The sequence below is a fragment of the Dama dama genome, chromosome 6 (genome assembly GCF_033118175.1).
Source record: "Dama dama isolate Ldn47 chromosome 6, ASM3311817v1, whole genome shotgun sequence".
Lineage (NCBI taxonomy): Eukaryota > Metazoa > Chordata > Mammalia > Artiodactyla > Cervidae > Dama > Dama dama.
The window spans coordinates 31,423,531-31,446,152 of record NC_083686.1 but is presented as its reverse complement, the minus strand read 5'-3'; the positions used below and the strand labels follow the sequence as shown (position 1 = coordinate 31,446,152).

General features: G+C 36.4%; 1 protein-coding gene across 1 annotated transcript; it reads right to left on the bottom strand.

The window, feature by feature from the left end:
* Window positions 1–1,396: 1,396 nt before the first annotated feature.
* Window positions 1,397–20,778, bottom strand: LOC133058839 (UDP-glucuronosyltransferase 2B4-like). The gene is made up of 6 exons (XM_061145843.1): window positions 20,026–20,778; window positions 19,189–19,337; window positions 8,519–8,650; window positions 6,752–6,839; window positions 4,430–4,649; window positions 1,397–4,328 (listed from the first exon to the last, which is right to left on the bottom strand). The coding sequence occupies exons 1-6, from the start codon at window positions 20,762–20,764 to the stop codon at window positions 4,049–4,051; spliced, it is 1,608 nt and encodes a 535-aa protein (XP_061001826.1). The 5' UTR covers window positions 20,765–20,778; the 3' UTR covers window positions 1,397–4,048.
* Between the last annotated feature and the right edge of the window lie 1,844 nt (window positions 20,779–22,622).

The following is a 22,622-nucleotide window of genomic DNA, read 5'->3' as shown; positions in this document are numbered from 1 at the left end:
GACTTCAGTAACCCATGAGGTAAGTGACACCATTACTATAACTGTATTAATTTATCTGATGGAACAGCTGAGATATAGGGAGGTTATATAACTTGCCGAACTCCACATAAATCTGCAATAACTTTTCAGTGATTTAAATCTATGCTATCTGCATTCAGAGTGCAATCATTATGGTATGTAGGCTCCCCTTTCTTGTCACAGTTACTTTCAAAATGTGATACTGATAGTTTCCCATTATTAAGCTAAATTTCAGTTATAATATTATAGCAAAAGTATAATTATTGTTTCTGTTATGTATTAGGCTTAGAACAATACTCATTTTATTTTTATCTCTCATAGTTCTGGGTGTTGTGTGGGCTCAGCTGGGTGATTCTTTTACATGATTTCTTAGATGGCTTCAGTCTTATGGTGATTGGGGTTGTAATAATCTGAACGTACTTAGTGATTGGTTTGTGAAGATTCAAACTATTGGGGTGCTGTAACTACTGTAACTTCTTAGACATATCTATGTGTCTCTTCACAAATGATCATTTATAATGCAAAAATTTAGTATGGTACAGAGTTCCATTGTGAGCAGAGAGAGAGAGAAAGGCAGAGACAGAAATAGAGAGCCAGCATGTGTTGCATGTCGTAATTGAGCTTTGGCAGTTAAACTGCAACATTCGAGAGACAGCAACTAAATGTACTAAAGTTCAAGAGAGAAGAAATTACTTGATGGAAGGGATGCCAAAGTATTCAAAGTTATGTCAAAAATACTGCAAATGCAAATATTCGAAATGAGTCAGCAGAAGTCCCTACTGTAGTAAAATTAAATATTGACATTAAAACCACAGTAAAGTCATTAAATAAATTTTTGTGAATTATGATTTGTGAAACTATTGAAATTATAAACACATGTTGTCATCAGTTCAGTTCAGTCACCCAGTCATGTCCAACTCTTTGTGACCCCATGAACCGCAGCATGCCAGGCCTCCCTGTCCATCACCAACTCCCGGAGTCCACCCAAACCCATGTCCATTGAGTTGGTGATGCCATCCAACTATGTCATCCTCTGTCGTCCCCTTCTCCTCCTGCATGTTATCATATATTTTATTTAAAATATCTAAACATGAAGTTGGTATTTTAAAAAATGCCCCTAGATTGGTATATTGAATAGTATGCCAGAATACCAGTCAATTCAAGTGTTCTGAAAGAAACTAATACATTGGTAATATGATATGAAAATCTTAGAACTTATTTTCTTGAATCAATGTTTATTTCACTAGTTATTTAAAACCACATAATAAATGAAAACATTATTGTGAAAGAGCAAATAAGAAATTAGAATAAAAATGTAAATTCTCTTCAATGGAAATTCAGTGTATTCTTTGAGAGAATTTCCTCTGTGGTATACATATTGGCATACATTTAGTTTTATTTCCAATGTCATGCTTATTTTTTATAATTTCTGGAATTTGTTCTTTATTTTGCAATGTGACATGGAAAGTACTCAACAATGTTGCCCATAATCTATCAGTTTTATCTCATGGCTATATAACCCATACCTATATTGCAAGTAAGTGTGTTCACTAACTGATAGCCATTTAAGTGCTAGTGGGAATATTCAAAATATAATTAAGAACATGTATAAGTCTTTCTCCTTGACACATAACCAGATGTAGATAGACATCAACAATATGTTTAACTGTACTTTAAAGATGTTTCCATATTATACTCCCTCAAATCTAGGTTCTACCAGATTATTTTTTCTGCAAATCATCTGTTGGAAAATAATTTATTGACTCAATTTTCATTTCCTCAAGCACGAATGAACTATATCACATTCTATGTATCACTGACCATTTCACTTCTGTGAATTTCCTACTCGTCTTCATCTATTTTCATGTTGGGTTATTGACTCTTTCTTGGAGATTTGTAGGAGTTTTCACTACAATAGCCACCAATTATTTTTCTGTTTAAAGAAAGTGATGTCTATATTGTTTTTCATCATGAAAAAAGAGTGAAGGTTTATATATAAGTCTTATGAGAGGGATGTGGCAATACATGTTCTGAGATAAGGGATCAAAGAATGAGAAATGCTGATCTAAAGTGTGGTTATATAGAATAATAGTCATTATTTCAATTTGTGTTTAACATGTTGAATTTCACATCATGTCTGCAAGTAGCTAAGTGATGCCACGTCTTGTTTTGAAAGAATATGTACATATATATATTTGTGTGTGTGTGTGTGTGTGTGTGTGTGTAGATAGATAGACATGCATGTAGATATAGATATATAGGCTTCCCTGGTGGCCTAGTCAGTCAAGACTCCACCTGCAATGTGGAAGACCTGGGTTTGATCACTGGGCTGGGAAGATCCCCTGGAGGAGGGAATGACAACCCACTCCAGTATTCTTGCCAGGAGAATCCCCACTGACAGAGGAGCCTGGTGGACTACAGTCCACGGGGTTGCAAACAGTTGGACACGACTGAGTGACTAAGCACAACATAGCACATATAGATACATGCAGGGACATTTGGAAAAAATGAACATTTCATAAGTCCCTTTAGAGTACAGGTTATATACATATATTTGATATGCAACTGAGACCTTATACACCTGATCAAGGGCTGAATATGGTAATGAAAGCAACCAGGTAACTTTTTTTTCTTTTTAAACTTTTTACTTTATATTGGGGTATAAATGATTAACAGTGTTGTAATAGTTTTAGGTGACCAGTGAAGGGATTCAGTCATACATACACATGTATTCATTTTCCCCTCAAATACCCCTACTATCCAGGCTGCCACATAACATTAAGCAGAGTTCCATATGCTATACAGTAGGTCGTTCTTGGTTATCCATTTTAATACAGCAGTGTGTACATGCCAGGCCCAAACTCCCTAGCTATACCTCCCCCTTATCTGTCCCCTTGACAATCATACGTTCGTTTTCTAAGTCTGTGAGTATGTTTTTGTTTTGCAAGTTCATTTGTAACATTTCTTTTAAGATTCCACATATAACAGATGCCATACAATATTTTTTCTTCTCTGACTTATTTAACTGAGTATGACAGTCTCTAGGTTCATCCATGTTGCTGTAAATGGTATTATTTTATTCTTTTTAGTGGCTGAGTAATATTTCATTGTATATATGTGCCTTAATCTTTATCCATTCCTCTTTTAATGGGCCTTTAATTTGCTTCCATGTCTCAGCTATTGTAAACAGTGCTACAATGACAGTGCATGGATCCTTTTGGATCATGTTTTCCTCTGGAAACATGCTAAGGAGTAGATTGCAGGGTCATATGGTAGCTCTAATTTAGGTTTTTAAGGAAACTTCATATTATTCTCCATAGTGGTTGTACCAATTTAATTTCCCCACAAGGTGACTAATTTTAAAGTTGATGAAAAATAGAGATGCTCATGAAATCAAAGATTTTCAGAAATATCTCAATTTTATAACATGAAACAGATAGCAGTTGCTATATTCCTCATTCCACAAATATTCCACTGTTAAACGAGTTAAACTGGATGAAAGCAAATGACTTGCCATGGCTTTAGATTAAAAAATGATGCTGAGGCTGAATGGATAGTAAAAACCAAGTGTTAGTGGTCTCACAAATGAAATGAAGGGATGCATCTTTTGATACAATTCCAATTATTGAATAGTTTCTATAGCAAGATAAAGCTATAGAATTCTACACCAAAACCGAGTAAAAATTCGGAATATCTACAAAATAATATGGACACTATAAATAGACTTATTACTGTTCTTGTAGCTATGCATAACTTGTGAAACACAGTTAAATTCAGTGATTTCAGTATAGCTTTTGAATTAAAATAATAAAGTTCAATATATACCCATATACATTTGTTCTCACTGAACTTTTCACCAGTTTTATTTTTGGCATGACTTATTTGTTATTTGTAAACAGGTATAAAATCCCTTGAAAATAATTTTGATCTGAGATGCTAAATTGTGAATTGTTTTGTCACAGGGGAAGCTCATCATAACTCTTTTGTGCTGGAATAAACTGAAGGCCACCTAGGGGCATAACGCCTTCAGCTACTCCCTCTTTTGCTTCTTTCCTATTTTAGCAAACTTGCGGTAACAAAAGAGAAAGCATTCTGTGATGACAAATACAACAGTTGCCACACAGGCAAGTAGAAACCCAATCACATCCAGAGAATGGTACTGGAACCAGGTGAGGTCGTGGGAGGCTGGCCTCAGGTGCTTGGCTCCTTTGTGGCGCATGACAAACTCGATCCAGAACACTGCTCGGTCCAGGGGCTTTACAGGCTGATCATGGTGAATGGTGGACAACCACACAGCCTTCTCTTTGTAGCTAAAGGAAAAGCAAAGAAACATCAATTTATAAAATGAGCTAGCTTGTGGGGCAACTATTGTATTTGTTATCACCAAATGTAGTGAAACAAATATACTCACGAAGGATTGTTAATGACTTCCTTCAATGCATTGAGCAAATCTCTTGATGACATTGTTTCCAAGTCCACTCTGACAGCTGCTCCCTTGGCCTTCACTCGCTCAATGTTATCAGGTTGATCAGCAAACAAAGGAAGGCCCACCATAGGGATCCCATGGTAGATGGCCTCATAAATGCCATTGGTTCCACCATGAGTTATAAAGGCTTTGGTTTTTGGATGACCTAGAATTGAGTGAATTTCAGTAAAATTGTTAATTAAAAGTCCTAAAAATAAAATGAGAACTGAGCATTATACAGCAACTGAAATAAGCAATTATTTTAGATAATATACGAAACTGTATTTAAATTGCTTCAGAACTCAGAATAAGAAATCCCTAAAACTTTATAAAGAGCTACGTCACTTGAACTTCACAAATGAATCCAAGATTGGTGAAGAACCTGAAAGGGAATTCTGAGTAAAAGACAACATTTTTGCAACAAAAAAATGGAGGGCATGTCAGAAATATAATCTCTAAAACAATAATAAAGCCATTTAGCCTGATAGGAAGTGTGTCAAGGCAACAAGAAGGGTAAATGGTAATGGCAGTGGAACCAGAGGAAGGAAAAGCTACAATTTATCTTGAAATGTGTGACTACTTGATGTAAAAGATATGAATGCTTTCTGATAGAAAATGTAGAGCCACAGGTAATAAAAAGAGGAACTCTTATTTTTAAGTATCATTTAAAATATCCCTAAGGCATGCTCAAAATTCTCCAAGTCAGGCTTCAACAATATGTGAACCGTGAACTTCCAAATATTCATGCTGGTTTTAGAAAAGGCAGAGAAACCAGAGATCAAATTGCCAACATCCACTGGATCATCCAAAAAGCAAGAGTTCCAGAAGAACATCTATTTCTGCTTTATTGACTATGCCAAAGCCTCTGACTGTGTGGATCACAATAAATTGTGATAATTCTGAAAGAGATGGGAATACCAGACCACCTGACCTGCCTCTTGAAAAACTTGTATGCAGGTTGGGAAGCAACAGTTAGAACTCAACACGGAACAGACTGGTTCCAAATAGGAAAAGGAGTACGTCAAGGCTGTATATTGTCACCCTGCTTATTTAACTTATATGCAGAGTACATCATGAGAAATGCTGGGCTGGAGGAAGTACAAGCTGGAATCAAGAATTCTAGGAGAAATATCAATAACCTCAGATATGCAGATGACACCACCCTTATGGCAGAAAGTGAAGAGGAACTAAAAAGCCTCTTGATGAAAGTGAAAGAGGAGACTGAAAAACGTGGCTTAAAGTTCAACATTCAGAAAACTAAGATCATGGCATCTGGTCCCATCACTTCATGGGAAATAGATGGGGAAACAGTGGAAACAGTGTCAGACTTTATTTTGGGGGGCTCCAAAATCACTGCAGATGGTGATTGTAGCCATGAAATTAAAAGACACTTACTCCTTGCAAGGAAAGTTATGACCAACCTAGGTAGCATATTAAAAAGCAGAGACATTACTTTGTCAACAAAGCCCATTTAGTCAAGGCTATGGTTTTTCCAGTAGTCATGTATGGATGTGAGAGTTGAACTATAAAGAAAGCTGAGCGACAAAGAATTGATGCTTTTGAACTGTGGTGTTGGAGAAGCCTCTTGAGTGTCACTTGGACTGCAAGGGGATCCAACCAGTCCATCCTAAAGGAGATCAGTCCTGAATATTCATTGGAAGGACTGATGTTGAAATTGAGACTCCAATACTTTGGCTACCTGATGCGAGAGCTGACTCATTTGAAAAGACCCTGATGCTGGGAAAGATTGAAGGCACGAGGAAAAGGGGACCACAGAGGATGAGATGGTTGGATGGCATCAGCGACTCAATGGACATGAGTTTGGGTAAACTCCGAGAGTTGATGATGGACAGGGAGCCCTGGCGTGCTGCAGTTCATGGGGTCACAAAGTGTCAGACACGAGTGAGTGACTGAACTGAACTGAACTGAAAGAGTGGAAAAGATAGGTATAAGGAGAGAATTCAGAGACAGAGCAAATGCACGAAGTCACTTAAAATTTCACAGTGAAAAGTAATTATAGCTAAAATAAATATATTTTGATTCTGAATGTGAAGGATGTGACCATGTATAATACAATGCTGTTAAATTTTCTCCTTTTTTTTTTTTTTTCCTCTGGGGCTGGAAATAGCAATGAAGGAGTAAAGTTTTCTTACTTAAACTCAAAGGAGTGTTCAATAATAAATGTTGGATATGTTCATTTCCTATTGAAGTAGTATAACTCTGCTCAGCTGTTACTCATGTTTTCAGTATTTTTCTGCCAAGTCTTACCAAGAAGGTCGTTCTGGGGGATCCACTTATACAGACGGGTATTGGGCCCTAGGGTATCTGGTTTCTTGCCATCATATCTCCATAGAACCTGTTAAGGTAAAGGAAATACCTTATTCCATGATTTAAACTTCAAAGTCATAGTGTTAAAATTTTAAGTAAATAACATTTAAATGTCTCTGTACAACAGATAAATAAATCAGAGCATAAGGCCTTAATTTATAATAACTAATAATATATACTTAATAGCAACACCCATAATTGATGTACTTATTTTTAGGTTCAATCTGAGATGGAATGCAATCTTGATATCTCACATATGATGACATAGACAAATAGTTTGTCAATGACAAATTCAAATATTTAAGAAATTTTTAGATGATCTTATTTCTAGTGCAGAAAGACTGTGGCAAATTAATAATAAACCACATATTTTGTTTTAGTTTGTATTCTAAATCTCATTTTCAAATTTATTCATCAATTTCTTTTAAACTGTTATAGAAGTGCTTACTTATAGCCACATGTTAATACAATTTAATTTATTAGAATTTTACAATTTTTGATTACAAAGAAGAAAATGTATGGAATTTGCAAATTAAGAGAAATGCTCTGCTTATTTACAGTTTATTAATAATAAGTTATTTAGGGCTGTCTAGAAAATATAACTTCATTCAGATTACAAATTGCTAAACACTACTTCCAAAAACAATGACAACTGGAATTTTTTTTTACATAAATCCAGATTATTGGAGAAGGAAATGGCAACTGACTCCAATAATCCCACTTGGAGTATCCCATGGAGAGAAGCAAGGCAGGCTACAGTCCATGGGATCATAAGAGTCAGACACGACATTGACTATACCACCACTGCCAGATTGTTACCACTATTATCATACTAGGCTTGGAAATGTTTTACCTTTACAAAAAAAAGAGTTGGTTGGTAATGTAAGGGGCAACAAGGCTGTTGAAAAAGTTTCAAAATTGTGTCACTGAAGTTATTCAACTGACCCTGAATGCTTCAGCAACGAAGCAGAAAGCACCGACAGCACTGATTAATACGGTCTCTAGGTATCGTAGCACAGTAAGGACCAGTTTTGTAATTCCAAGCAATTCTCATAAACTAGATTATAATTTATTAGTGTGTAACTTGTATTTGCTCTGTGAATGTAAAGTAACTTAGTTTTTCAGCAAAAAAATTAGCATAAACAATTATGAGAAGCCAACCTTTCTCTGAATAGCAACCTGGAAAGCACACTGATTAGGTCCATCCCAAAACTTAAGGAATGTAAAAGGGACCAGGAATTCCTGGCAAGTACAAACTGCAAGAAGCGCTCCAGACTTTTATCAATAGTGCTTAACATTATTGAGAGGTTACGTATACTGTGAAAATTCAATTCCTGAGAACATCTGTGTGTCTTGTCTTCAGGAGTCCTTTGGGAAAATGGGCAAATGACAAGACAGAATTTGGTGATTTCTTTTCCTGTCCATACTACCATTACAATACCAAAATTCACACTGCATCTCGTAAATATTTTTCTTTGTGATTACAGTGTTAATCCAAATTTAATTTCAGTTGAAGACATTCTATGTACTGTTCTACCATCTACCATATATATATATAATACATATATATTATATATATATAATCTGAGAAAATTTGGAGATATCTTAACAGTTTGTCCTTCTTGCATAGTATATCTGTAATTAGGCTTTTTGCAGAATTTAATAGTTTCCTTAAGTACTTATCCACTATTAAGTTACTTTACATACTTTTTGTGGAATCTGGGCAAGGGTTGATGCAATTACATTGACTTTTTCTTCTGTTATGTTACTGATCATTGACCCCAAAGTAAACACCACAATACCATTTTCTCCAGAGCTCTGAACAAACTCTTCCATTTCCTGTGGAAAATAATTTACTTTATCACAAATGAGCAACAACAACATAGCAAACTATATTGAAAAGTTTACCAAAATAAAGCAACAAAGAGACAAAATCAGATGTAGTCTAGAAATTATTAGAGTTGTCACTGTTGGTTCTTTTTTTAATATCATGGTAAAATGAATGCAACATAAAATTTTACCATCTTAATCATTCCTATGTGTATGGTTTGATAATATTAATTACATTCACTTTTTGCACCAATCTCCAGAACTTTTTCATCTAACAAAGATGGAAGTCTGCACCCATTAAGAAACTCCATTTTCATCTTTCCTCAGTCCCTGGCAACCATTATTCTACTCTATGTTTGCACAGATTAGATTAGTCTAGATACTTTTTTCAAGCTGAATTGTACAGTCTGTCTTTTCACCTCTGACTTAATTCACTTAGCATAAGATTCATTCATGTTGTGACATGTGTCAAAATTTTCCTTTGAAGACTGAGTAATACTCCATCTTTTTGTATCTACAACATTTTTTTAATTCTGTTTATGGACATTCAATGCTTCAAGCTCTTGGCTCTTACGAATAGTGCTTTCATGGATATGGTGTGAAAATATCTCATTGGGATCCTTATTTTATCTTTTTAGTATAAAACCAGAAGAGGAGTTGCTAACTGGTACGTATCGGTGCTGGGTTTCAACAGCAGGTGAACTGAGAACTCCCAGGTGTACAGCCTGGATTAGAAAAGGCAGAGGAACCAGAGCTCAAATTGCCAACATCCGTTGGATCACAGGAAAAGCAAGGGAATTCCAGTGAAACATCTACTTCTGCTTATTGATCATGCTAAAGCCTTTGACTGTGTGTATGACAACATACTGTGGAAAAATTTTAAAGAGATGGGGATACTGCCTTACCTGCATCCTGAGAAATCTGTATGCAGGACAAGAAGCAACACTTAGAACTGGGCATGGAACAACGAACTAGTTCAAAATTGGGAAAAGACTAACTCAAGGTTGTATCTAGTCACTCTGCCTATTTAAGTAATAGACAGAGTATATCATGCAAAATGCCAGGCTGGATGAAACATAAGCTGGAATCAAGATTGTTGGGAGAAATATCAACAACCTCAGATATGCAGATGACACCACCCTAATGGCAGAAAGTGAAGAGGAGCTAAAAAGCCTCTTGAGGGTGAAAGAAGAAAGAGAAAATGCTGGCTTAAAATGCAACATTCAGAAAACTCAGATCAGGGTATCTGGTCCCATCACTTCATGACAAAGAGATGGGGAAACAATGGAAACAGTAAAAGACTTTATTTTGGGGGGCTCCAAAATCACTGTGAATGGTGACTGTAGCTATGAAATTAAAAGATGCTTGGAAGGAAAGCTGTGACCAACTTAGCATATTCAAAGCTGAGACATCACTTTGCTGACAAAGGTCCATACACTCAAAATATGGTTTTTCCAGTAGTCATGTATTGATGAGAGAGTTGGACTCTCAAGAAGGCTGAGCACCAAAGAACTTATTCTTTCAAACTGTGGTGCTGGAGAAGACTGTTGAGAGTCCCCTGGATAGCAAGGAGATCAAACCGGTCAATCCTAAAGGATATCAATCCTGACTATTCATTGGAAGGACTGATGCTTTGGCCAAAACTTTGGCCAGCTGATGCAAAGAGTTGATTCATTGGAAATGACCCTGATGCTGGGAAATACTGAGGGTAGGGGGGAAGGAATGACAGAGGATGAGCTGGTTGGATAACATCATTGACTCAGTGGACATGAATTTGAGCAAACTCCAGAAGATAGTGAAGGACAGGAAGCCTGGCATGCTGCAATCCATGGGGTGGCAAAGAGTCAAACAGAATTGAGTAACTGAACAGAAACAGTAACCTGTATTGACAGGTTTAAATTAGGAAGCGTGTATTATTCTTATCACATACTATATAGTTAGTTTATAAAGTGATTTCCCTCCTGCCCTCTTGATTCTTGAACATGCTAACGTCACATCTTCAACTTTGGTCAGTTTTGGTACTCAATATTAAACACCAAAAATTCATTTTAGAAAATTCTGAGGATACTCCATACTGTTTTTGAAGGTGAACGTGTTAGTTGCTCAGTCCTGTTTGACTCTTTGTGACCCCATGGGCTGTAGCCCACCAGGCTCCTCTGTCATGAAGTTCTCCAGGCAAGAATACTAGAGTGGTTTGCCATTTCCTTCTCTAGGGGATCTTCCCTACCCAGGGATCAAACCTGGGTCTCCCCCATTGCAGGCAGGTTCTTTACCATCTGAGCCACCACAGAAGGTCCTACTGTTTTTAGTAATAGCTGTCTTTTTTTAACATATGACATCCCTGAGATCCTTGGGAAGGAAATGGATGAGATGAGGTCAGTTTCTTCTATTATGTGTATTTGTACAAACGTGTTTGGGTATAAGTGGGAAATGAGATAGAGCCAATACACAGTGGTGACAACGAGATACTGTGAAACAATATTATACTGAGACTCTTCATCAGTTATGTTATTAATTGCTAACAGATTCCTGGAAATCTACAGTGCAGGGTTCATTTCACCTCTAATTCTTTATTACTATAGATCTACTAAATCATTTATTTATTTCAGACAGATTTTCTGGAGAATTATTTTAAATTTTAGTTTATTCATTATGATATCATTTTCCTTACTGTGAGCACTAAGAAAAATCTATGATTCAAATTTGTTTATATCTGTCATTCTCTCATTGTCTTACATGAAACTTTGTCAAAATTTCCCAAACTCTGTCTCACAAAATTACTAATTACCAATATTGTAGAGTCTGGCTTGTAGTTTGAAAGTTCTATGAAATAGTCATATGAATCTTATATATAACCCAGAGATATGCTTGAGTAGCAAAGTCAGACACGATTTAGCAATTGAATAACAACAGCAATGCTGGAGCAGTTACATTTTTGAGTTACCATATTACTGGGTTTGTTTATATATGACATCCTTTGTCATGAACTAATATTGTATAATTGATGTCACAGTAGACTGTGCTATGTGTAACCACTGTGAGGGAACCTAACATCATCGCCTCAGTCCCCCCAGGAACACAGTGGGAGAAGTACCCCATGGCCTTCTGCAGTAGAGATCTGGTCACATTTCGAGTTCAAGTCAAACTAAATAAAGCTCCTCAGAAGTTTAGTTCAGTCACTCAGTCATGTCCAAATCTGTGACCCCATGGACTGTAGCATGCCAGCTCCTAGTGAATCCATATTTTCCTGGAACTGTTTCTTAATTGTTTAGTCTTGTGATTCTTGACTCCATTTCATTTTTAAAAATTATTAGATTTTATTCTACCATTAACAGAGAAATTCCACATTTCTCAATATACTTTATTACAAAAACTATAAATGAGCAAAATTTTCCTGGATAGCTGATAAAATCCATGTACTCACCTTTTCTTATTTCTTTCTTCTGTTTTAAATTCACTATTCTTTTCTCTCTGGAGATAATGACTGAACTCTTCTATCATAGAATGTATACTTTCTGATCCTAATTTTTGGCATCAAATTTTTTTCAAAACTATATTAACAGAAAAAAGAAACAAAAAAATATGTTCAGACTTTAATGTTGCAGACTACATATTGTGTAGCACATTTTTCAGAATATAATTTCACCCTAATGATATCAGTCACAGTGATAAGGCCACTAAACTTTCTTATGTCTCACATGGTGTATCCAAGTAATGTATGCATTCTGGTGACCTATAGCAGGATTGAAAGTTACTTGTCTTCAATGTTTTGTCTTAATGACTTGCTACCCAATGGTTCTTCATCTATACTCTGACAGATGCATCTGTTTGTTATTATTATAATATATTCTCTTTTCACAAATTAATTACTGACATGTATTGGCTATTCTCATTCCCTGGTAATTTTTATGAAAATAATACAGGCTTATGGCAAAAAAAATGCAAAACATAGAAAATCAAAATAAGAAATGGATTTACTAAACTCTCTATCCAGGAATTCCTTAGTTTCAAATTCACATGTTTTTAGAAGAAATTGAAATATATCTTATATAGAAAATATTATATAGTTTCAGATGTATGACTTGATTTGATAATTTATATTTTGCAATATGATTGCCATTTTATTATTGATTGAAACTCCATTATGTCTAGTAATTATCATTACTTTTTGTGGTGGGTATAATTAAGATATAGTCCCTCAGAAAGTATGATGATTATAATATCATACTGTTGTGTATATTCACTATTCTGTACTTTAGATCTCTAGGACTTATTTACTACAGGATGCAAACTTGTACCCTTAAACATCTCTCCTATTCTCCTATCCTTTAGTCCTTGGTAATCTCTATATTAGTTCTGTTTTTACACATTTGGCATTTTTAGATTCTGGGTCCAAGTGATATCATACACTGTCTTTTTCTGTTTTTTCAAAAAAGATAAGCAAAACTAACAGCATCTAACTAGATTTACCAAGAAAAAAAGAATCAAAACATGAAAATGAAGTAGGAGAAATTACAACTGATATGACAAACATATGTAGGCTCATAAGAGACTACTATGATGAATTACATAATAACAAATTACACATTGGAAAAGAATAGACAACTTCCTAGAAACACGCAATCTAAACAACCAAGACTGAATCAGGAAGAAATAGAAAATCTGAACTGTCCCAGTGAGTAAAGATATTGAATCATAAATCAAAAATCTCCTAGCACACAAAACTCAGAACCAGATGCATTCACTGATAAATTCTATGAATATTTAAAGAAAATTAGTGTTACCCCTTCAGAAAAATCTTCCCCAAAATTAAGGGGTTGGAGGGAACCTTTTCAAACTCATTCTACAAGGCCAGCATTACCCTGACACCAAATAGATAAGCACATTACAAGAAAAAAACTACAGGCCAATATCCAGACTGAATGTATATGTAAGGATTATCACTAAAATATCAGCAAGCTGAATTTAAGAATACATTTAAAAGCTTATATACTGTCACCAATGGAATATTTCTCTGGGATGTAATATGGTCCAATATACCCCAAAATATTTGTAATACATTACATTTATAGAATGAAATATAAAATAGCTTGGTCATTTCAACAGATGTACAAAAAAATAAAAAAAGCATTTGAAAACATACATCATTCTTTCATGATAGAAACCCTCATTTTTTAGGTATAGAGGGAACATACCTCAATGCAATAAAAGCTATATATATATATATATATATATATACACCCAAAACTAACATTATCCTCAACAGTGAAAACTTGAAAGCTTTTTCTGTAAGACCAGGAACAAGAAAAGGATGCCACTCTTACATTGATTCAACATTGTACTAGAAGTCCTAGTTAGAATAACTAGGCAACACAAAAGCAAAAAGGCTTCTTAATCAGAAAGGAGGGCTTCTCAGTGGTAAAGAATCTGCCTGCCAATGCAGTAGATGTAGGAAATGCGGGTTCAGTCCCTGGGTCGGGAAGATTCCCTGGAAGTGGAAATGGCAACGCACACCAGTACTGTAGCCTGGTTGCAAAGTCAGACACAACTGTGTACTTGAGCACACATGCATGCAAACAGAAAGAAAGAAATAAAATGGTCATTTTTTGCAGATGGCATAGATTTTAGCGCAGAAAAAATAGATTTAACCACAAAACTGAGCTAATCAACAAATTCAGTAAAGTTGCAGGAATTAAAATCAATATAGAGAAATCAGTTACATTTGTATGTACTATTAATGGAATAGCTACCCCATTTACAATAGGACCAAAAACAAGAAAATAACTAGAAATGTAACCAGTAAAGTGAAAGATCTTTACAGTGATAACTCCAAGACTTTGTTGAAAGAAATAGAAGAAAAAACACATAAATCGAAAGATATCCTATGTTCACAGGTCAGGATATTTATATTGTTAAAATATCCATGCTACCCAAAGCCAAAGGCATCACATCTCCAAATTTCAAATTATAGTACAAAATTGAAGTTGCTCAGACGTATCCGACTCTTGTGACCCCATGGACTATAGCCCGCCAGGTTCTTCCATCCATGGGATTTTCTAGACAAGAATAATGGAGTGGCTTGCCATTTCCTTCTCCAGAGGATCTTCCCAACCCAGGGATCGAACCCCAGTCTCCAGCATTGAAGGCAGATTCTTTACCACTAAGCCACAAGGGAAGATCATCTACTTTGCTATAGTCTAAAGGGATAGCATTTATTTTATTTTTTTTAATTTTCAATTATCTTTTTCTTTTTTTTTTTTTCATTTATTTTTATTAGTTGGAGGCTAATTATTTTACAATATTGTAGTGGGTTTCGTCATACATTGACATGAATCAGCCATGGATTTACATATATCGCCCATCTAGATCCCCCCTCCAACCTCCCTCTCCACCCGATTCCTCTGGGTCTTCCTAATGCACCAGGCCCCAGCATTTGTCTCATGCATCCAGCCTGGGCTGGTGATCTGTTTCACCCTAGATAATATACATGTTTCGATGCTGTTCTCTCGAAACATCCCACCCTCGCCTTCTCCCACAGAGTCCAAAATTCTGTTCTGTACATCTGTGTCTCTTTTTCTGTTTTGCATATAGGGTTATCATTACCATCTTTCTAAATTCCATATATATGTGTTAGTATACTATATTGGTCTTTATCTTTCTGGCTTACTTCACTCTGTATAATGGGCTCCAGTTTCATCCATCTCATTAGAACTGATTCAACTGAATTCTTTTTAATGGCTGAGTAATATTCCATGGTGTATATGTACCACAGCTTCTAAAGCAATATGGTACTGGCCTATAAATGCAAACATACCAGTGAAGCATAATACAGTGTCTAGAAAAAAATCCCTGCATATATAGCAAACTAAAATTCAAGAAAGGAACCAAGATACCCAATAGGGAAAAAATAAACACTTCTTTTACTTCTGACAAATTTGAAAAAACATAGGCAAAGAAAAAAAAATGAAATGAGACCCCTATCTTACACCCTCAAAACATTACCTCAGATTTATCAAACACTTAAGCATAACACCAGATACCATAATACTTTTAAAGAAAATGTAGAGATGATACTCCTAAACAGTAGTCTTGAAAGTGATTGTTTTTTAATATGACATTAAAAAAATCAACAAGTGGGACTACATCAAACTTAAAAGCTTCTGCACAACAAAGGAAACAATCAACAAAATGAAACCAAACTACAGAATGGGAGAAAAATTTCACAAATTACATATTGAGTGAGGAACTAAAGTCCAAAATATATATAGCACTCAGAAAACTCAATAGCAACAAAAAATTCAATTAGAGAATAGGCAGATAAACAAAGCACACATTTTTCAAAGAAGACGTCCAAGTGGCCACCAGTTATCAATATCGCTAATTATCAGGGAAATGCAACTCAAGGTTAGAAAGTCTACACCAAGAAAAGGAAAGTGTTAGTGAGAATATGAATAAAAGTGAATGCTTTTACGCTGACAATGGGAATGTAAATTGGTTCCACCTTTATTGAAAACAAAATGAAATTTCCTCAAAAAATTAAAAATAGATTCATTGTATGATCCAGAAATCCTACTTCTGCATATATAACCAACAGAAATAAAAATGGGGTAGATGAAATACATGCACTCCCATGTTTATTTCAACAATATTTGCAATAATCAAGGGAACTACTTAAGTGCCCATCAATGGATGAATCCATAAAAATGATGTGATAAATATATACACAAACACAAACATGAACACACACACTCAAAATATAATGTTATTCACCCATGAGAAAGAAGGAAATCCTGCCATTTTTGACAACCTGAATAAGCATAGAGGGCATTATGCTAAAATTTGTGCTTTCATTCTAATTTTTATGCTACTGCTATATTAAATGTGCATTTGATATATATATATATATTTTGAAAATTGTAATCCCAGCTTACATTATTTTTTATCCTAGAAGAAAATTGTGATCTTATTATATTTATTTTTTCCAACTAAACTTCATAGCTGACAGTGTAATTAAGCATTCTTTGATGAAATCATTGTGATGGTATGATGTGAGCATTTATAAACTACTTAACCATTGCTTTATTTCTATTACTTCCAGTGTTGACATTTTTGAATTATTGCCCAAAATATTGTGCTAGGACATCTTGATTATTTTCTCTGTATAGTTTCATATAAGTATATTATGAAGCTAAAATCTATAAGCATTTTTGACTCAATGCATTTTGTCAAATATCCTAATTCTTTAAAAAGTGCAGAAATTTTCTAGAATCCAATAATTACTGGAAAAGTTAGTAGTGTGAATAAATAGTTTCCTTATGCAATGAAGTCCTCACAGTCATTGACTTGGAATTATATCTTGTTTCTTCAGCTTGATAATAATAGCAAATATTACTGATTTATCATGATTATACTACTATTCATGTTTCCCTTCATTCTTCTTCCTCCTCTCCTAACCTCCCCACCTACTAATAATATCACTCTCCTGAAATGAAGAAATGGAAATTTCAAAAATATGGTTAGATAGCATAGAACTTTCACTATCTTATCTCAGCCTTTGGACTCTGAGAAGGTTCCTATAGGTAATACAACCAATTTGCAATCAAAACAGATATTACTCACTGCTATATCTAAAATGGATAACCAGCAAGGACCTAAATGATAACATAGGAAACTCTGCTCAATGTTAAGTGGCAGCCTAGATGGGAGGGGAGTTTTTGGGAAAATGGAGACATGTATGTGCATGGCTGTGTCCCTTTGTTTTCCACCTGAACCTGTAACAACATGGTTAATCAGCTGTATTCCAGTAAAATTGGAATTAGTTTAAAAAACAGAGAGAGAGAGAGAAAAAAAAAAAAAACAGTTATTGAATTTTACCCTTGAAAAGGATATCAGTTTCATTTTGCCACCAATAAAGAGTTGACAAAAATGATCTATTATGGGTTCACAGGACCTCCCTGGTGGCCCAGTGCTTAAGAATCCTCCTGGCAATGCAGGGAATGTGTGTTTGATCCCTGGTATGGAAAGATCTCACCTGCCTCAGGGCATCCCCAGGAGCAATTAATCACTTTCACCACAACCACTGACCCTGCAAATCTAGAGCCTGCAGGCCACCTCAGTGAGAAGCCCGTGCGCTGCAACTAGAGAGAGCCAGCACAGCAACGAAGACCCAGTACAGACAAAAATTAATTAATTTTTAAAAAGAGACCACAAAACAGTTGGCTAAAGATTGCTTGCTTTATAGTTATGTCTTAAGTCAATTTAAAAGAGACTAGATTATTGCTTTCTTTCATAAGGAATATTACCCTATAAATAGAATTCCTTATACTCTGAAACTACAGATGGTTTTAGATTCAATTTGTAGAAATTGTGGGCTCCCCTTTTTTTAAAAATCTGAACATTATTTATGGTTCTTATATATGGTGGCTCAGATGGTAAAGGGTCTGTCTCCAATGCTGGAGACCCAGGTTCGATCCCTGGGTCGGGAAGATCCCCTGGAGAAGGAAATGGCAACCGGCTCTAGTACTCTTGCTTGGAAAATCCCATGGACAAAGGAGCCTGGTAGGCTACAGTCCATGGGGTCACAAAGAGTCAGACATGACTGAGCGACCTTACTTACTTACTTACGTATGCAGGGTAGATTTTCTCTGTGCTCATTCTGTTAAGCATCTATGATGTTGAGACCTGCATTCCTTAAGGGAACTTTTACTGAGGTTTTCTAAACAGTTCTGGAGAAAACTCTTCAGAGTCCCTTGGACTGCAAGGACATCAAACCAGTCATTCCTGAAAGCAATCAACCCTGAATATTCTTTGGAAGGACTGATGCTGAAGCTGAAACACCAGTACTTTGGCTACCTGAGGTGAAGAGTCAACTCATTAGAAAAGACTCTGATGCTGGGAAAGACTGAGGGCACGAGGAGAAGGGGACGACAGAGGATGAGATGGTTGGATGGCATCACCAACTCAATGGACATGGGTTTGGGTGGACTCCGGGAGTTGGTGATGGACAGGGAGGCCTGGTGTGCTGCAGTTCATGGGGTCGCAAAGTGTCGGATACGACTGAGTGACTGAACTGACTGACCAAGATATTTTCTATGATTCCTGCAGGATGTTTCTTTGGCATTTTGGTCTTTCCTTATAGTAACACATTTTATTACTTGCTTTCATTCTGTCTTTCTAGGTAGAGTGTCAGGTTGCAGAAACTGTGTGCACACCATTCCTCTGCATGTTAGCACTTATTTCTGGACTATGCTTGTCCCTTTTTAATTATTCTTTAATGATTATTTGATTCTCTATTATGCACTGAATTATCAAGGCCTTAATTTAACTAACATGGTCTCAAAGTCTCCCAGGTATCCCACTTTATTTTGTGATGATAATGAAATTCAGGTACTTGTGTTGGTATGGAAATATATTAGTTTCTAACTGGAATGTCACTTTATCCAGCTTCCCATATATGATTTACTGTAATCAAAATTCTAGAATTTTGTAAGATTATTCTTATCAAAAATGCAGAGTTAACAAAGCACAACAAAGAAGAAATAGGTGACCTTAGGCAGGGGTTTGGCAGGTTTGCAGTGGAGGCCTCCAACAAATTCAAAATTTGGCAGCACTGGGCGAGGAAATTCAAAATCCCAATAGGTTCGAATGAGCCACATATCAGCTTTTCCAATTGTCTCTAAAAATGTAGTGGGTCTTCCTTAAATGAAAAGTAAAAACAAAAATAACAACAAATATTAGATCAAATGAGAATATTGCCATATGAATATATTAGGTAATATGGGGAAAGGAATTTGGAATAATATAGAGAAAGATGTTTGAAAGTGTATGTTCTTTGATAAAGCAAATATATACATGTGTGTGTGTGTCTGTGTGTACATATAATATGATATGATATAATGAAATATGATCTGGAAACTTGTATGTGTACACTGAATAATATAATATATACTATGGAAAATGAGCTACACAAGTAGAAATAATTTCTAAATGCTTCCTAGAGACTCACACTACAAATGTGTTTTTAATTCCTTAATCTACTTGTCTTTATTTATCAAGCTATTTTATGAGATTTCCAGTGACGTTTTTAAGTTAAAAGATGAAGTTTCATGAGTTACATATAAAATTGCTTGGAGAAATCCTAAGTGTTTCAATTTGTGGTTTATGATTTCCTGGAGTGTCCTGTACTAGTATTAGGCCACAAGGTTCTATGTTATATTATAATTTAAGTGTTTCCATAATATTTATGGGATTGATGGGTCATTTTATATTTTCATTCCATCATTTCCTTTTAAGAGACAAAATACTGTGGGTTTCTGTTTATGTGGTCACCTTCCAAGGCACTGGAAAATTAGGACTTTGTGGTAACAACTGAAAAGATGACTTACCTAGTACTTCACTGTAAAATTCATCCCATGCCTTCTCATCAAATGTCTGGAACCAGAAGTCAAAATAAAGTACATATATCATATTTTTGACCCTTTCCATGAATGTCATGTGGTCACTTAATGCTGAAAATATAACAGGCACATAAGATGGTGGGAACGGAAGTTTTCCACTATACTTTTCAAACAAATGGCCAGGTGAGAAGCGGAGACTGTACACTAAAGGTATTCCAAGTATCTCAGTTAGCAGCTCACCACAGGGTCCAACGGCATCTGCAAGGAGGACATCAAACCTTGATTCCTGTAGTTTTGTCATAACTTTCTTGTTCAAAACAACTTCTTTACAAACCTTCATAAGCATTCCAGAAAATTCAAAAAGTAAGCTTCTCAATCCTCTAAATGATGAAACATTTGTCCAAAATGAATTTTTTGCCATATATGTCCATTTCTCAAGCAAATTCTTGACAGCAATCTCAAAATCATCTTTAGTTAAAGATACAGGGAAAATCTCAAACTTAAAAGCAGATGGTTTTTTGGCATCAGTAATAGTGGAGGCTGAAGATATTAGAACAGTCACCTCATGACCCCTCATGACCAGTTCATCCAGAACTGCCTTCATATTCATCCAGTGACTAAATTCCACTGGCCACACCAGCACCCTTCCACAGCTCCCAGAGCTAAAGTAGCAAGTCAGCTGTAGTAGCAGCAGAAGTGAGAACCATTTCATAGACATCTTGTTCATATGCAGTACTTAAAAATTACTCTATTCTTTTGGTATTGTTCATGCTTATATCCAGGGAGAAATCAATCAGGAAGTTAAAATTTAACTCCTACATTTCAAATAACTAAATTTGATGAGTAGTCAGCAGCTGTGGAAATCAATTGCAAGGGCAAAGTGTAGAACATTTCATGATAATAAGTGTTTAATATTGTTTTGTCAGCATTATCACTGATCCAAAAGTCAATGATCTTGCACATGCAAGTAAACTATGTTACTAATATGTAAGAGAGAAGAGTATAGACTGCTGCAAAATCAATAGCATGTGAGTAGATCTTATGTCTGCAGTCTCCTTGACAATGAAGTAGATAAGATGACATCCACAAGTTGGAAGGTTAGGAGTTCCAAACACCTGTACCCCCCACAAAAACAATAAATGAACAAGTAGAAATCAATTTAAATTACACTGGTTAAGTTCTGGACTACAACAAAAGTAGAGCAGAAACCTTGCAGAATGCAAAAACTGAGGATGGCCATGTAGTAAAACATGGAAAGCTTTTTAACTAGATCACCAAATCTTCCAGTGATTTGCTCAAAGGGATTTCATCCCATGGGAAAAAGGAGAACAGAACTCTGGCAAATCTCAGCATCATAGACATTTGCAACCTTTGCTACTAAGGACTTACAGTCTTTACCAACACTGATTCCAGCTAACAGAGCTGCCCAGAGTCCTTGCTACTGTGTCCTCCTTGTCTTTTGACAAGTCACTGTGGGGATACCTGACCTTGGGGCCCTGTCACCTCCATACCCAGCCTACTTTCCTTGATTGTGACCACAGTGCCCTGACATGTATGGGATGAGAACTGCTGCTGCATGCTCTGCCCCCAGCTTCTACCTTAGTGCTTGGTCTTGCCATAACAAAACCCATGCTGCTATTTTCCGAACCTGACTCTGTATTCCTAGTTGTAGCTTTGACTGGTTATTACTTAGGCTGAGCTGCTGCTGTTCTACACCTGATTCCTGGGCCCTAAACCTCAGCATCACTTTAGCACTGTTGGGCCACAGAGCTGCTACACTGACCTCACAGTCTGTGCTAAGTCAGCGCTTTGACCCACCACGACTGGGAACACACCACTGCCGCTCTCCAGTCCACCTCTCGGGTCCTGACGTGGGGCTTAAACAGGCCATCCCTGGGACCATGATGCAACTTCTCTGTGGCTTCTCCTGAGGCCAGAGTTGGAATTTTGACTCATCATTCCAAGGCTGCACTGCTGTGTGACCCTGCACTCCTGGGCCTAAGCTACTGCGGAATTCTGTCGCATCAGGGCTTGCACCACTGCTGCATTACCCTACTCCCCACGTTACTGAAGCAAACAACAAACATAGACCCCAGTTCCATGGCAGAATTATATCTGCTTGTCCCTTTGAGACTGGTCCTTCTGCCCCAGCCAGTACAGTTGTACCTCAGGGCCAAAGCGATATAACTGTCCCGTGTGAGCCTGACCTAAGGTCTTTGGCTCCACTTCCTTTCTGAGTGCCAGTGTTATGCCCGATGTCTGAATCCCCGAGCCAGAAGAGAGAAGGCTTCCAAGACAGTGCAACTCGCAAAAAAGGGAAGTTTATTGCTGACTCGAGTCAGGGCTTACTGCCGCAACCAACGCAGTGGTGCAGGGTCAGAGAGCGCTGAGCCCAAGCTGTTACACAAATTTATAGGGTGAGCATAAGCAGTTGGTAGCTGGCTTAAGAGGATTGGTTACATGTTTGCAAAGTAATCTTATTGGCTCAAACCTTCACGGGCTTTTTTCAAACTTGGGCGTTTGCTGGCTTTTCAGCTTTCCCCTGATAGGTTCCCTTTTTCTTACTGGGCGCATATTGATTGGCT

Coding starts and splice junctions, on each gene's coding strand:
- LOC133058839 (XM_061145843.1), bottom strand. CDS start 20,764: ATGAACAAGATGTCTATGAAATGGTTCTCACTTCTGCTGCTACTACAG. Junction 19,338..20,025: donor ATTTTACAGTGAAGTACTAG/GTAAGTCATCTT, acceptor TTTTCATTTAAG/GAAGACCCACTACATTTTTA. Junction 4,650..6,751: donor CCCCCAGAACGACCTTCTTG/GTAAGACTTGGC, acceptor ACTCAATTCTAG/GTCATCCAAAAACCAAAGCC.